General features: G+C 43.8%; 1 protein-coding gene across 1 annotated transcript in view; it reads left to right on the forward strand.

Moving 5' to 3' along the window:
* Positions 1–17,275, forward strand: part of IGF1R (insulin like growth factor 1 receptor) — a 179,120-nt gene that overhangs the window by 151,931 nt on the left and 9,914 nt on the right. The window contains exons 11-20 of the mRNA XM_083713065.1: positions 367–653; positions 2,291–2,427; positions 2,689–2,848; positions 3,598–3,703; positions 4,252–4,322; positions 6,232–6,461; positions 7,399–7,509; positions 10,040–10,199; positions 11,593–11,722; positions 13,397–13,531. Coding sequence (XP_083569191.1) covers positions 367–653; positions 2,291–2,427; positions 2,689–2,848; positions 3,598–3,703; positions 4,252–4,322; positions 6,232–6,461; positions 7,399–7,509; positions 10,040–10,199; positions 11,593–11,722; positions 13,397–13,531 — 1,527 coding nt within the window. The remainder of the gene's footprint in view (positions 1–366; positions 654–2,290; positions 2,428–2,688; positions 2,849–3,597; positions 3,704–4,251; positions 4,323–6,231; positions 6,462–7,398; positions 7,510–10,039; positions 10,200–11,592; positions 11,723–13,396; positions 13,532–17,275) is intronic.

The raw sequence follows: 17,275 nt of genomic DNA on the forward strand, positions 1-17,275 counted from the left end.
CTGAACTTTCCATGGAGTTTGAAGTGATTCTGTTTTCCCACAGTGTTTTCTATATCACTTCTGCCCTCAGCTGCCTCCTTTCTGTTTCTCTTCCCTGTGAAATGTGTTTTATTGGGCTTGGATGAATCACCAATGTGAAATTTAACTCGGGAGAGACAACACCTATAAACAGAGAGTTCTGTTGAATGGGACGTCATGCAAGCTTTGGACATCTGTCATTCTTTAACCATCCTAATGGTTCTCATTATTTTCTCTCAAAACATTGTGACTTCTGGCTGCAAACGGGGTCTCTTAAATTTGCTTTCCTCCTTATAAAAGAGGGGTGCTAATCTCACTTTCACTGACTTCTCTTGTTTCTTTGTCCAGGCCTGACCGGAAGCGCAGGGATCTGTCGCCTGTTGCAAACACGACCTTTGCTCACAAGAACAGGACTGCCACAGCCACAGAGCACTTTGCCAATGAATCGGATGCTGAGGAGGCTGAGATGGAGTTTCCTTTCTTCGAAAGCAAAGTGGAAGGCCGGGAGCGGACACTTATCTCCCACCTCTTGCCTTTCACGCTCTACCGTATTGACATCCACAGCTGCAATCATGAAGCTGCAAATCTCGGCTGTAGTGCCTCAAACTTTGTTTTTGCAAGAACCATGCCTGCAGGTACATTTTTGAAACCTGGCTTAAATTCTCTCCTTCCTTCCTTAATCATAATAAAAAGAACAATTCCATCTTTATCTCTGCATTCAAAGCATCTTACAAAAAAACCACAAAAACCTGGCACAAAGTTTTAATCTCAGACTCGCTTTCAAAAGGCAGTTTTAATTCCCTGTGTTGAAATCAACCTGGAAGGAGCATAGCTCAGTGTAGAACAACTGTTTTGCATGCAGATGGCCCCCAAGTTCAATCCCTGGCATCTCCAGGTAGGGCTGGTTGAAGACCAATGGTCTACACTGACTGGCAGACACTCTACAGGGTTTCAGGCAGGGGTCTCTCCTAGCCTGGGAGAGACCCCTGCCTGACACGCTGTAGAGCAATGGTTCCCAATTAGCTATCCTGGGACTCCTGGGGGTCCGCGGAACGCACCCAGGGGGTCCATGGCCCCATCTCTTGTGTCCCCTCCAACTAAATATTTGGCATTTTTGCATGGTAATACCAAAAATTTTATGGTCTGTTTTAGTGCTGTGCAATTTTTCAATATACTGGCCCAAAATCACACCGTGATAACGATTTTGACCCAGAAATACATCGCTTCTCATGTCAGGGAGAGCAAGGCTGCTGATTTCATGGCACTGCCAATATCGCACAGTGATCTCAGCTGGTAACGCTGCTAATCCAAGTTGCCTTCCCTGAGGGAGTCGATAACGCTGCAGCCTTTCCCTCATGTTGAGGGAAAACTGGGCAGCTGATTGTGAGGTGCCACCTCCCCCTCACACTGATGGAGAACAGGGCAGCTGATTGCCCTTCAAGGCACCATGGCACTACCTTCCCCTAGCACTGAGACAGAGCAGCTTTTCTCAGTCAACAGTAAAACAGCAGTAGCCACAGTGGACGTGCATCTTCGCTGGCTGCCCTACTGACGGCAGCTTAATACACCCCCCCCATATCCAACTGATATATCACAATGTCAAAAACCAGATATCACTCAGCCCTAGTCTGTTCTTTAGTATATCTAAAATCCTTTGCTTATTAGGGACTACCCCGCATTTTGTTCAAAAAATTGCTTTGTAGAGGTAACTACCATAGAAATATCAAAATTTTCAAAAGTAGGGGGTCTGTGTCTTGGCTTTTGAAAAATAGGCGCTCTTTGATAATTAGCTGACTGGGAACCACTGCTGTAGAGTGTCCAAACTTTTTTCAAAGAGGGCCAGATTTGATGAAGTGAACAGGCGTGAGGGCCGACCAAAGTTGTTTCGGATTAGGCCCCCAAAACAGGCTTTGGACATGCCTGGTGTAGACCATTGGTCTTCAACTGGTGGGTTGGGAACCACTAGTGGTCCGTGGCCTAATTCAGTGTGGGTCATAGCAGGAGCACTACCAGCAGGCAAATATATAGTAAAAAATTAAGAAACTGGTCCCCAGATGTATGTTGTGGGTCTGAAAAGGGTATAGATACCAGTTGCGGGAAGCCATGCAGGAAAAGAGTGATATTGTGCTCATGTCCTGCTTGCCAGTTTCCCTTAGGCATCTGGCTGGCATGATGCAACAGGCTCTCTTTATGTTCTTATGACTTTAGTGACACCACGGTATGTTGTTTGCCTCAAATCTTGACATTGACTCTTGCCCGCATCTTTTCGCAGAAGGAGCTGATAACATTCCAGGGCCAGTAACGTGGGAAGGGAAGGAAGAAAACGTTATATACCTCAAGTGGCCAGAACCGGTTAGCCCCAATGGGTTGATCTTGATGTATGAAATCAAATATGGGCAAAATGGAGAGGTAAGCGGGATTATAGGTCTTTTTCATCCAACCCAATTTACAAGGTTCTTGTGTTTATAGACAAAGCCCTGAAAGACCAAGATACCTTAAGGGTTGCCTAAGCACTTCTATCCCAGCCCAGTCGCCAAGTTCATCTGAAGAAGCTCTGCTAGTTTTCCTCCGGGTTACAGAGCCTCAAGTCTCAGTGTCCTGCATGCACAAGCTGCATTAATAAGAACCATTTTAACTGCTTTTCTCTCCCCTGCAAAAAACCTTCTGTAGGAGAAGCGGGAATGTGTTTCAAGACAAGAATACAAGAAACTTCGAGGAGCCAAACTGACACATCTGAACCCTGGAAATTATTCTGTCCGAGTTCAAGCCACGTCACTGGCTGGGAACGGATCCTGGACTGAGGCAATCTCATTCTATGTGCAGCCCAAAAGTAAGGATGTTTTCATTGGTGGGGAGGGAAATAACGGACACACTGGTTTCCCCCCAATATTTTGTGTGTTCTTTAGATTTAAGATTCTGAACTTTTTGCAGAAAATGGATGGTTGGATATTTATCCCAGATTGATTTGATTAGAATGTCTGTGTTTCAAGGCAGATACTGTAGATGAAACAGCAGATGAGCTGTGTCTTTTTTTTCTTTTTCTTTCCTCCGTGTGAGTTTCCTTGGGAGCAACAGCCAGCCACCCTTGGGGTTCCTCCAGATGATCTGCTTGTTGAAGCTTAATCCCGATTTGAGCGTTCGTTCTGATAACATTTGCAAGGAAGTTAAATTGAGCATTTTCAAGGAGATTAAATGACATTGTGCCAAAACAAGTGTTATCCCACACTTTCCAGTGCCATTTCCCAATCACCTTCCTTTATCATAAAACCTCTGCTCTTTTTCAGAAAGCACAGGACCTCCAAATCAGCTCTAACAGTGCAGCTTGAATTTTTCTGATATGTAGTTGAGTCGTACCCCAAAATACCGATCATCTGGAAGTGCTTTTGTAAAAAGAACGCTCTGTTAGGTGGCCCTGTGTTCTGTGTCTGTGTGTGATTTTTATATTTCTATATATATATTTAGAGAGAGAGAGAGATAGTTTGCCCAGCAGGAGAGGTCTAACTAGCTAGTGCAGCAGTAGAGATGCACACATGAATAATCACCACCCTTTTATTTACTTTCTTGTTTTGATTGCTGCAGCACCGAATTACGGGGGTTTCTTGCACCTGATTATTGTTCTACCCATTGCTGTCATTTTGATCATTGGAGGGCTGCTCATCATGCTGTATGTCTGTAATAAAAAGAGGTGAGGGTTGATATTTATTTGTATTATTGCATTTATATCACACTTTTTCCTCCAAGGAGCTAAAGGGGGCATATATGATTCTCCCTCTCCTCATTTTATCCTCACAACAACATCCTCACAACAACACGACAGCCAGCATGTAGTATGTCAGAAAGTAACATTGCCCCTTTCCTGATAGATTTTTGTAGTCGGGCACATTGGGTTAAACCTTGTCATACTGGCCTAGACAAGGACAAATATATTGTGTGTTCTTCACCTTGCTATAATTGATTGACTCAAGCTGCTGCTGTTACTGTTGTTGTTATTTTGTTCAGCTAACCTAGGTTCAATAAGTCAGTCATTGAGCATATTTGGGAAGTAACACAATTGATTCCCAACCTGCCAAATGCTGCTGTTGGGGTGGGTGGGTGGGTGTGGGTGTGAAAAGCAAGTCACAAACCAGAACTCAAAGGTGAGAGGACCAGAATAGAGTGAAATGTTGATCTCTCTCTCTAAAAAAAAATAATATGTGTGTTGAAATAAGGAACTTTCCTCTTGCATTTTAACAGGAACAACGACAGGCTTGGAAATGGAGTGCTCTATGCCTCTGTGAACCCAGAATATTTCAGCGCCTCAGATGGTAAGTCAGGCCTTCCACTTCTGACTCCTTTTAAGACAGCAACATCTCGGAATAAAAGTGAATGCCGAGTCTGAGGTGGAGTCACAAGAAGCTCTATGTGAACCAGTTGTAAAGACATTTACTGTCATTCAGGCAAAGAAGAAGTTTGGGGAGATGGGGTCTCAAGCTTTTTTTTTTTAAAGGTCAAGGTAGGTCAGAAAGTTCTTAAAGAAAACCTAATAGTATTTCTGTATTGCAATAGCATGAATTATCACATCAGTGTACAGCAATAAAACATTAAACACTAATAAAAACTATACAAATAATCATTTGAAGTGAAGTTTAACAATTCTTTAAATTCTTGGTGATGTTTCTTAAAACCACAGTGCAGGCCTCTTGTATATATTGATTTATATTTATTTTTAAATTTCTGTCCCACACTTCCTCCTAAAAGAGCCCAGGGAGGCAAACAACCCCCAAATTGAAAGATATTTAAAATACTTAAAAACAGTAACATAAATGCATAGTTAAAAGATTGCTGGGAACCGTATCTTTCAGCTATCATAGTAACATAGGAAGCTACCTTATCCCAAATCAGACCATTGCTCCATCTAGCTCTGTATTGTTTATGTTGCCTGGCAGAAGCCCTGCAAGATTTTAAACAAAGCGCCTTCCCAGTCCTACCTAGAGATGTCAGAGATTGAACCTGAGACCTTCTGCATGAAAGGCAGATCCTCTGCTGCTGAGCTATGGTCCTTTCCTTCTCAATTCTTTCTCATCATCTTTCTCAGCTACACATAGAATCATAGAGTTGGAAGAGACCACAAGGGCCATCGAGTCCAACCCCCTGCCAAGCAGGAAACACCATCAGAGCACTCATGACATATGGTTGTCAAGCCTCTGCTTAAAGACCAGAGTCTTAGCACTAGTTTTTATTTGTAGTGAAACCTTTAACCTTTTGTTTTTTTCTTAAATGCTAGGCTGTAGCTTTTTGAAGACTTGTCAGAGGTTGCACCTTCCAATTGTAAGCTAGGATTTATAGCTCTTAAGTTGCATCCTGGAGCAATCCAGTCCAGCTTTCTGGCATCCAAGAAAACAGGGAAATGTTAATGTTTTGGAGTTGAAATCGTGACCTTGTTCTTGGAAGTTAAACCTGGAGTTTCGTGTGGCTTGTGTATTTTTTTTTTAAATAAAAAATAATCTTCCTATTCAGCCAAAAGAAGTTCCCCAAGTGACTTTCAAATCACAAAAATACGCAACAGTAACAGTCCCTCCCCTCAGGGTTACACTTTTAAAAAATGATACAAAAGGAAAATGGATTGGTAGGGAAGAGGAAATAAGAAAACACAGGTGCAAATTATTAGTTACAAAGTTAGCTAATCTCCAGCTGAGTGGAAAATGTCCCTTCTCTTAACACCCCCCCTTCTAGAGTGTGTTGTAATGGTGGCTGCCACAACATCCCCACCCTTTGTTGAGAAATACACGTTACAGCTTTTTAATCACATTATTCTGCTCCCTTCTGTTGAAATGCATAGCAGATGATAAGCAAAGTGTCCTTACCCTTAAAATATGCTTTTGCATTACACCTCTGCTGCAGAATGCTCCCTTGCCATGCTAAAGCTTGGGTCTGTGTCTTACTTCAGCAGTAGGCTCATTTGTGCATCCTTGGGCGTGATGTTTTGGCTCAGGGTCAGTTTCCAATCTGTGAAATGGGGGCAACGTTATAGCATGGCTAAACAGCATAATGATTACAAAGGACTGAAGCAGTAAGATGACTGTTGAAATAAAAGCATGAAGTGCAGAACATCCTAGTATGCTTTAATGGAAAAGGACGTTGCTTCCACTCTGTTTTGTTTTTGTTTTTTTAATTATGATTGTCGTTTCAGTTCAAAGCTGCTTGTGAAATGGGTTCTCCTTGTGATTTTTACAGTGTACGTTCCAGATGAATGGGAAGTACCCCGGGAAAAGATTACCATGTGCCGCGAATTGGGGCAGGGCTCCTTTGGAATGGTGTACGAAGGGATAGCGAAAGGCGTGGTTAAAGACGAGCCAGAAACCAGGGTGGCCATCAAAACAGTCAACGAGTCGGCAAGCATGCGAGAGAGGATCGAGTTTCTGAATGAGGCTTCGGTGATGAAGGAGTTCAACTGCCACCATGTCGTAAGTTGCTGAAGCACATTAAAGCTTTTTCCACTCCGCGCTATCCCCCGTTCTCTTACTTAAATCCTGGGAAATGCTGCTTCAAACAGGAAAACAGCCATTTGCTTGCCTGTATGATGCTTTTGTACAGAACTGGTATAAATGGAGTTCTGAATCAGAAAAAAAAGCTTCCTTTATAGTTTTTGGATTAGTTTTCTCAATGCTCTTCCCAGGTTATTTTTGGGGCAGGGCAGCACTGCTTTAAATTATGTTGAGTACGCGGGTGGCGCTGTGGGTTAAACCACAGAGCCTAGGGCTTGCCGATCAGAACATTGGCAGTTCAAATCCCTATGACGGGGTGAGCTCCCATTGCTCAGTCCCTGCTCCTGCCAACCTAGCAGTTCGAAAGCACATCAAAGTGCAAGTAGATCAATAGGTACCACTCCGGTGGGAAAGTAAACGGCATTTCCATGCGCTGCTCTGGTTCACCAGAAGCGGCTTAGTCATGCTGGCCACATGACCCAGAAGCTGTACGCTGGCTCCCTCGGCCAATAAAGCGAGATGAGCGCCACAACCCCAGAGTCAGTCACGACTGGACCTAATGGTCTGGGGTCCCTTTACCCTTACGCAGCTAGGAGGAGGACGCTGACATCTGGTGCCATCCTCTGGACTGGCTGTAAGTAAGAAGGTGGGCAGGTTGAGGCTGCCTGTGGACAGGCTGAAGTTGGTGGGGCAGAGCCCCATTCACCCTAGTGGCCTGGTCTCCACTGCTTATGTTAAGTTATTTCTATCTCTCTCTCCTCTTTCCCTTTTCCCAAGTGGATGCATCGTGTTTGGTTTGTATGTGTGTGTAGTGAAGAATCACACACTCACAAGTGCAGTACAGTACATGAGAGTGCACACCTTTGAATAAAACGCTGCCTCTGCAGGTGAATGACCCAAGGCTTTCTTCTCTCAGGTGCGGCTGCTTGGAGTTGTTTCTCAAGGCCAGCCCACGCTGGTCATCATGGAACTTATGACCCGTGGAGACTTGAAGAGTTACCTGCGGTCACTCCGACCAGGCACAGAGGTCAGTCCTGTGTTGAAAAGTTTGACTGCTGTTTTTGCAGACTGACTTGGGGAGGGGGACGAGAGATAATGAGGGGGTACTCATCCCCCATGGGCCTTAAAATGGTTGGTGACTCCTCATCTAACTGTTAGCAGTCTTAATTATGTTTAGAAATGTGGTAGCTATTTAGTTATGAGCTAAGTAGAGTTATAGCCTTGTTACATTGTTGTATTTAAAAATAAGAACTTTCCATCATATGAAAATAAACAACAAGAGCTTTCCATCATATGAAAATACAGAATCACCAAAGGTTTGTTGTAAGAAACCCCACCAGCTCCAGGTGTAGGTATTCTTGCCTCTTCCACCTGAGGTGCCCTAACCAAAACAGGCTGTGTGACCCATGTCCTTGTGCGTTTTTGGGGTGCTTCCATATTGCTGTAGCAGGTGAAGAGTCTGGCCTGTGAGCTGGGACATCTCCCAGTTCAGCTATACTGCCTTGACTATGGCCTCCCTAGCAGTGATGTGGGTGGTTTATTTTCCTGTTTGATAAGTTCCTTAGTAACAATGAGATGCCTACTGCAAATGTAATAGTAGCCAAGCTTGGCAGTTTTGATGTTTTTAGCTGTGTTTATTAAATACAAGTAAAATAAACATGGTATAAACTAGATCACTCTCTGGGGCACTCTTCCTGACACAAACAGAAAATGTTCTGATTTAGATTGCAAATTCCCCACTGGAAATAGTTCCAAGTCTTAAATTTTGTGGAAAACCCACATCACTGCTCCCTAGCTAGGCAAACGGCAGTTATCTTCCACAGATGATACGGGGAAGGAGGTTACAACACTCTGTAGTAGACGGATGTGCTCAGTTCCTAGAAAAAGGAAGTAATTTGTAGAAGAATAGATGCAGTTGAGGTTCTTTGTTCATTATTTAGTTTCTTGCCCCGCTTTGCCGTAAGGTCCCAAAGCAGTTTATGAGAATAAAACATACAGTTATAAAACAATTACAAAATAGCGTGCAATACCGGGACACACACAAACAATAAAAGCAAAAACAATTAAAGGGAGTATATAAAAATAATAATTCTGTTTATAAAACAGTACAAACATTTAAAAGCAATTCCACATTTAAAAAGAGTTAAAATAGTTCTATTATAAGATTATAAGAACTATTATAGAATAGTTCTATACATATAAGACCCATTCAGTATTATATGTCTATGCTTAATATGTGAACAGTGTATAGAGTACTTGTATTTTCTAGAAATTTTCTGCTTTCCTCCTCAAACCTGTAAACTGCTGTCATTTTGACCTTTTTGCCCAGATTTGGACCCCATGAGCCACCATCCCTCTCAGTGATTATAGGTGGCAGTTGCTTGTTTCTTTATGCCTGTCATGTGCACCGCTAGACTGGCTGCTTTTCAGGCCTGAATTAAACTTTCTGTGCCTACGCGTAACCCAGCGTGGGTCTTTGGTAGGCGCACAGATAAGCTAATTGCTCATGTATTAAATGCTACATGCTGTTACCCTTTTTGTTTTTGATCTGAATTATGAATGAGTGTTGCAACAAACACTAATATTTAGTCATGCACCCAGCATTTAGCATTCATGCTGGCAATTAGAAGGCTTGCAGCCGCCCACATGCTGTTTGCACGGTCCAAATAGGGTAGGCGAAAGCGGGAGCCCCTGAAAACCATATTCTGCTAAAATGAGGGCTAGTGGTATATGCTCGGGTCTCCCTGTAGGCACTTGCCTTCATTGCGGTCAGCCTCTGGAGTAGATAATTTACAGTTAAAGCAGTGGGAGCACCTCACATTTGTGGAAGAGGACAATTAAAATGTGATTGGGAAGCAAACTACATTTCTTCCTTGAAAGGGAAAATGGGATTACACAAATTAATGGATGAAAGACTCTCAGTGGCTATGAGCCATGTGGCAATGTTTTCCCTCCGCTGTCAGAGGTGTTGGGAACAGTACAGCAGAGATCATTCCACGTGCAACTTAAGGGTTAATTCTGTTCATGTTAAAAGGTAGGCAGGTGGAAATATTGCTTAGCAACCAGGAACAGTTGGATGATAGTTGCTGCGGAAGTATTTTCTCTGTATGTTTGTTTGATTGTCCCACTGCTATGTACAGGAATTGTCTAATCTATCCAAACTTGAGTAGGATTGAACTTGTACAGTATTCCCTCCCACTCTAGAGGGCCAAATTTGGTGCATGGAACTGGCTGGAATTCCTGAACAGGACTGAACTCCCTGTGCATCAATCCTGCTTTCTGCAGTCATGTCTCTACCTGCCAGAAACCTGGTGTCACATGTGATATCAGCTGTAGGGCAGTTGGCCATGGTTTCAAAGAAATGGCTTGACGGGCCAAGTAGGGAGGCCTGGGTTTGCCACCTGTGTTTAACCTTTTTTTTGGAACGGATTGATGGCTAGATGCAAATAAATGAATCTGAACAGATCCTAGCCAAACCATTGAAAATTTAGCAAGGAAGAAAGCAACAGCTTCTTAAACTCATGTTAACAGTTGTCTTTCTTTCCCTTTTTGTTCAGAATAACCCGGCTCATATTCCTCCAGCCCTAAAGAAGATGATTCAGATGGCAGGCGAGATTGCGGATGGCATGGCTTATCTCAACGCCAACAAGTTTGTCCACAGAGATCTCGCTGCAAGGAACTGTATGGTGGCTGAGGACTTTACTGTGAAAATTGGAGGTATCCCCCCTTTTTTTTTCAGTCCAAAGGTGAAATACAAAAGAAAGAAGGATCTTAGTTCTAGGTAGGGCATTTGGAAGCCACAGGTCTGCAATAGGTTTTCCCTGCTGCTTGTTATCATTAAATTTATTCCCCATCCTTCACCAGCAGGTCCCAGGGCGGGTTACAACAATTTAAAATTCAGAATTAAAATCAGTTAAAGCATACTACGTTTGCAAGAATAGGATGGGTCCTGAAAATGCATCTTCAGCAGCTACTTCTGTTTAGAGCTGTGCCTGTCACATGTCTCGAGAACAACACTGGGCAAGTCTGTGTCTAGTGGAGAGCCAAGCACCCTGAGTGTCTTGGCTTTTAAGTTTTTAAGAAGAAAATGAGCAAAAGCAAGTTTCTGGCCATTTATTTGGGCTGTGGAGTAGGCAGAGCTTGAAAATGCTGTGGGCAGAGCTTTGTGAGATCACTAGAGGCTGCTGGAGTAAAATGTCCAGTTTTCAGCAAGGTAATTATTATTATTATTATTATTATTATTATTATTATTATTATTATTATTATTTGTACCCCACCCATCTGGCTGGGTTTACCCAGCAACTCTGGGCGGCTTCCACAAAGACCAAAAATACACTAATATGTCATATATTAAAAATTTCCCTGAACAGAACTGCCTTAAGATGTCTTCTGAATGTCAGGTAGTTGTTTATCCCTTTGACATCTGATGGGAGGGCGTTCCACAGGGTGGGTGCCACTACCAAGAAGGCCCTCTGCCTGGTTCCCTGTAGCTTTGCTTCTCGCAATGAGGGAACCGCCAGAAGGCTCTCAGCGCTGGATCTCAGCGTCCGGCCAGAACGATGGGGGAGGAGACGCTCCTTCAGGTATAAGGTAGAATTTTGGCTCCTCCTTCTCCCTCCTTATGACTGCAGATGAAAAAGGTATTTGTGGTGCATCCTGTGAATGCAAGGAAGCACAAATAGAAACCTCCAGGGGAGCCACAACAGTGACCAATCTGTTTGATTCACTGGACAAATAATATTTGTACATACTGCCTTTCCTCTAAGCTGGTCAAGGCAGTGTGCAACATGGATTTCTCTACTCTCATTTTATTCTTTACTCTGTGAGTTACATTGCCTGCATCGCCAGGTAGGGCTGGGAACCCCCGCTTCCTGAAACCCTGGAGAGCTGCTGCCAGTCAGTGTAGCCAGTATTAAGTTAGAAAGACCCAATGTTGTGACTCTCCCTCAGGTGTAGTTGTTGGCAGCTTGAATTGTTTAGAGGTAGTTCATAAGGTTCTTCAGCAGCTTTCATGGCAATGTGGTACTTTTGTTTTGTTTTTACTATTATTATTATTGTTGTTGTTGTTGTTGTTGTTATTTTAACACGTGTCCTGTTGTGTACCATGTAGATTTTGGCATGACGAGAGATATCTACGAGACCGATTACTATCGCAAAGGTGGGAAGGGACTGCTGCCCGTCCGCTGGATGTCCCCAGAATCACTGAAGGACGGCGTGTTCACGACAAACTCGGACGTCTGGTAATAATGAATGTGTCTGGGGTTGTTTTTGCAGCATTCCCAGAACCCCTGCAACTTGATTATGGCATGGAGAAAACACCACATCAAGCTTTTGGACAACTCTGGTTTTTCCTGTTATCTATCCTATTTGTAGACTCCTTGCTGCGGCCCCCGTGTAATATAGTCTCAAGGGTGCTACTTCCTCTGTTTTGGAACTTCTGTCATGCCAAACCCCCAGTTTTAAACATGTTTAAACAAATACCTATATGGCTTTAAGGCTGGCTTGCTCCTGTAATATCCATGCAGGGCTACTTAGCAGCTGCTGCAAAAGAATTAGAGAGGAGAACTAGAGACATTGAAAGAAAACACCAGGATATATATATATATATATATATATATATATATATATATATAAGCTTTGGATTAAATTCTTTGACATAATAGACTTAAAGCTGTAAAATTAGAAATTGTGTCATTTTGTGTCTATGCCGTTTTTCCCACAGCCCCAGAGAAGCATTTTGAAACTCCACGCTTTGGCAGTCATGCTTCTTACATAGACGAGTGTATTTTGGAAACCACTTGGCTTCCCATTGCAGAATTCTTGGGAAGGGAGAACCCGTTGCTCCCTTTGTAGCCCTGTCTTCTGGAAAAGCTAATTTCAGAGCTGGGCTTACATAGCTTTTATTTCAGATTCCACTGACAGAGTAAAATAAGCACACTATCATCCAAGCCAGAAATAGTGCTGCAGGGAGGGGTGTGCGCGATTTGAATCCAGATCCCAGGGTATTGAGATTTTAGTTAGAACCAGGCAAGTTTCTATTAGGATGGATTCCAGCATCTGCATTCGTGTGGAAGAGCCCCTGGTGCAGAGACAAAATTCCTGTGTAGTATTTGGAGCATAAAGTGTTACTTGCAATACAAAATCTATGTGACTTTGTCATAAACCTAGCCTCCTGTTTTGCAGATATTTTCTGCAGATCAACACTGGGTTTTTCCTTTTAAATCATGACATAATTTACACTTCAGGGAGGTGCATGTGTAAAACCGGCAAAACACTCAAAGCAACTGACCCAAACAGCCACTTTCCTAAAAGCTGTTGCACTCGTTTTTTTTTCCAATACGAGAGATTTATTACCAGGTCAGAAAAGGCTTGTGGCCCATAACTTGTGAATGGTTTCCTGAGTGGTGGCTTTGGTGTAGGCGCAGTCTTCCAGAAGCCACGACATATACTGGTTTATCACGTGTATATTCCAAGCCATAAAAGGTAGCCTTGTACCTCCAGTAGTCCACAGAAAGAATGCCAATGTGATGTTGGGCCATCAGTGAACCCATGGCTTGCTGTTTGCCCCCATAATAAAGCTGGAATCCTTTGATCTTTCCGTCTCCATACCTTAGAGCAGCCTTTCATTATGTATGTGGCTTTTTCAAGCTCTGCTCCATTTCCTCCTCAGTTAGGCCCGATTCCCATACCTCTGGAATTTCTCTGCTCTTGACTCATTTTGTTGAGGTGAGATATTGTCCTTCATTTGCAAGTCTGGGGTAGAGAAGGAGGTTACTTACTTAGTTGATGATGATGTGAGCAAAATACCCGATCCCCTCTCTGATGCTCACATAAGCACAGTGCACAAAAGTAGCCAATTCAGTTTAAACTTCCGTTTGCTAGAATGCCACCTAACTTTTAGGCTTTTCTTGTAGGTCTTTTGGTGTCGTCTTGTGGGAAATAGCCACATTAGCAGAGCAGCCTTACCAAGGCATGTCCAACGAGCAAGTTCTTCGCTTCGTGATGGAGGGCGGCCTTCTGGAGAAGCCAGACAACTGTCCTGATATGCTGTATGTATCAACCCATCTTTATCTGCCTTTCTCTTCTCACCTGACTGCCTTGACTCTGATGCTAACAAGCTGTCGGTGTCATCAAGGCAGGCTGAAGGGGTGGTGGGGGGTATGGAACTGAGCTACCGCAGATTTGAGCAGATTCCTTTTGCTGAGACCCAGTTGCCCATGAAGATCACTTTCCCATTTACGCTGTTTCCCATTAAGAATTGCTGTCAGTGAAGCCAGAGCTAGGAAGTCTTATGTGGGCAATGCCAAACCTCTGTCCTACACAATGTATTGCATGTATTTCATTGACCGTAACTCCAGTTGGGAAGGGCCATAGCTCAGCAGTAGAGCTTAGCATGCAGAAGGTCCCGGGTTTAATCTCTAGCTAGAGTTGGGATACATACTGGCCTAAAACCCCATAGAGCTGTTGCCAGTCAGTGTATACATTACTGAGCTAGGTGGACAAGTGGTCTGACTCCATTTCAGCTTCCTATGAGCTCCTGATTCTTTCAAGTCAGGAATCTTCACAACACTAATGTTTCTTTCGGAAGGTTTTCCTCCCACCGAAAGCAGCTACAATGGTTAGCCAGCTTTAGGCTGTTTCGTCTCAACCCCCAGCTTTTACACAAGCTGGTTTCAAGCCTGGTTCACTTCTCTGTGAACTGGCTTTCTGGAAAAGAAATGCTGCGCCTTGCTGTTTGCGATTTTGTCGGAGGCCCACACAAGGGATGCAATAGCTTAGGGGGCCCCAGCTGCTTCAGATTCTTGGGGAAAGAGCTTATTTGGCCAGCGAACTCGGGATGGTGTCCGGTGACAATCCAGTGTTGTTTTGCTGCTTGCTTGCTTGCTTGCTCGCTCGGGTTGGGCAAGAGGAAGAGCCTGTTGGAGGTTGCCATGGAAGTGGATTTCCCCCACCTTGCATTCTTTCCCTTCCAGGATGGGAATCTCCAGCAGGCTCAAACGGCTTTGAAATTATGCTTGACATTGTGGGAATAGCTCAGCAAGGCGGGCGAGAGGAAGGGTGTGTGTGCTTGTGTGTGTTTTTGAGTTCTGTAGAGGGAAAGAAATGTTTTCCCATTTTCATTTCCTTTGGCGGGGACGACAACGGACAAATAGATGAGAATAATAGGCTGTTTTGTTTTGTTTTCAAAGCTCTGAAGTGTCCCCCCCCCCCCAGCATTAAGACTGAAATAATGTTGAGAGAAATATTTCACATACTTTTGTTTCCTTTGGGCATTTCCAAGCTATATTAGTCCCTGATTAAAGTTGAGGGTTTGGAATGAAGTTTCGTATAGAGTTAAATGTTGAGTTGCTAATAGGTACCAATTGACATGATTTATGGAATCAATAACTCTTCCTTCCCCCCTTGAATTGGCTTCAACTGATGGTCAGACTTTACATAATCATTTTTCTGATCCTTCATGGGGTAAATGACTCAGTTTTGGAAAGCAGCAGACAACTGCAGAGCTTTGAATTCCAGCCCTCAATATAGTTACTAAGGTTTAATCCAGGGGCTGCCACTGAAGTACCAAGTCAAGTTCAAGGTCTTCTTAACATCCTTTTGAGGGCCACACATCAGTGAAAGATGGAGCAATGAATGGGAACTTTGCTTTTGTACTGTAGGTTGGTTTCTGCACGCGCGCACACACGCATGTGTGTGTGTTTGTGTCTATGCACCATCCAGACAAGCAAGAGGCAATACCAGAGTTCAAGGAGTATTTTGAACTATTTTAAAATATATTGTGAATAAGAACATACTGTTTGAGATTTCTGTATGTAGTGTGTGCTGTTGTATTGTGCTTTTGCTATTTTTTGTTGGGAGCTGCCCATAGTGGCTGGGGCAATCCAGTCAGATGGGTGGCATAATAAATAAATGATGATGATGATGATGCTTTATGGCAGAGTTAGGATTTGAACTCTGGTCTCTCAGGCCCTACTCTGGCACTCTAACCACTACTCCACATTTGGCTTGTATATCATGTTGCTCTGCCCCCATCATTTGGAGTGTTGTTCCAACCAGCATCATACACACCTGCTGTTGGTCCAAAGGGGGCAGGAAACCATCCATCGCCAGGATCTGTCCTCTTTGCTCTACTGAAGTACCAGCTCCATTTGGCTCTTCCTCTCCCTGAACTGTTTTCATTTCAGCTGCTCAGTGTAAAAACTATTAACTTAAGGGTTCCTGAATTTTCTTCTTGTCCTCTTCTCTCCCCATCAACTGTTCCTTTTGTAAGGTGCCTTTTAGACCGCAAGCCTCCAGACAGAGATTTCCTTCCTTCCTTCCTTCCTTCCTTCCTTCCTTCCTTCCTTCTTTCTCTCTCTCCCCAATTGCTCATATCTAAGCTGCTCTGGGAGCCTTCTTCAAGTGTAAAAATACTGTACCTATAATGAATCATTGCCAGTTTAAACAGGGGGACCCTGACGGACCAAGACGGGTGGTTGTTGCTTTTCATTTCCAGCCACACAACTGCAACTACATATTAATCCAGCCTCAGACATGGACTTCCGTTCGGAATCCAGCAAAGAAGATGCTGTTATTAGCATATTGGTTTTCTCTTCTCCCTCCCGGTTCCATCCACTTACAGATTCTTCCTCCATCTTGGGAAGTGCATCTTGTTTCCAAGACAGTATAAACAAGGCCTCCTTAACCACTCGGTGCGAGTAGCAAAAAACTTCCTATTATGGGAAGCACTGGCACTGGCTTAAAGGAAGTGTGATGTGTGCTTGCTGGCGCTGCTAGTCACGTGTCTCCCGTTCCACTGGTTGTGGTATCTCCTCAGCAATGCCCAAAGGCCACAGGGCAGGAAGCCAGCCCAGTGTCCCATGCTCTTGGCTCCAGCTGGTGTGCCAGTCCGTCCGTCTCCCCCCCCCCCCCGCCCCGAGACAGAGCCTCGTCAGCTGGGGAGGAACAGCGATGAAGTAACAGAAATGGATCTCGGATATTTTTGTCACACTCTTTCTCCTTGGTTGTGAGGGGGTGGGGGAAGGTGAGGAGGGGGTGGCAGCTGTTCCTGCAGGCTGCCTGCTTTTCAAGAGGAGGGAAGCTAGGCAAACATAGGGCTTACTTAAAGGGGGATGGGGAGAGAACATTTCACCCCCTTGTCCTGGGCGTCTGCTGGGGGAAGGTAAGGGGGCAGTCCCCCCTCCTCAAATAAACCGTTATCCCAGATTTTCAGCTTTCATATTTTTAAAAAAGTAAAAACAAAAAAAAATTCCTTCCAGTAGCACCTTAAAGACCAACTAAGTTAGTTCTTGGTATGAGCTTTCGTGTGCATGCACACTTCTTCAGATACACTGTGTATCTGAAGAAGTGTGCATGCACACGAAAGCTCATACCAAGAACTAACTTAGTTGGTCTTTAAGGTGCTACTGGAAGGAATTTTTTTTTGTTTTGACTATGGCAGACCAACACGGCTACCTATCTGTAACTTAAAAAAGTAAGTTTGTGGCATTTGTAGAATGTGGCCAAATGCACAGGCAGTATTCTTACTTTTTTGGGAGAAATTAGCCTGCTTCCCCTGTCATATTGCGCGCGCGCACACACACACACATATACCCCGTCCAAAAAAATTATTTGGAACACCCATGATCTATTACCAGGCTAGAATTCCATTTTGTTTTTCTGTTGAAGACATTTTTATGTAGACAGACCTTTGCAGCTGTTTAGTTTTTTTATTAACCTTACTGGTAATCTGTATTTTTGTTTGTACAGACGTACCTTGGTTCTCAAACAGAATCCGCTCTGGAAGTCTGTTC

This window comes from Podarcis gaigeae (genome assembly GCF_964106915.1).
Source record: "Podarcis gaigeae genome assembly, chromosome: 14".
Taxonomy (NCBI): domain Eukaryota; kingdom Metazoa; phylum Chordata; class Lepidosauria; order Squamata; family Lacertidae; genus Podarcis; species Podarcis gaigeae.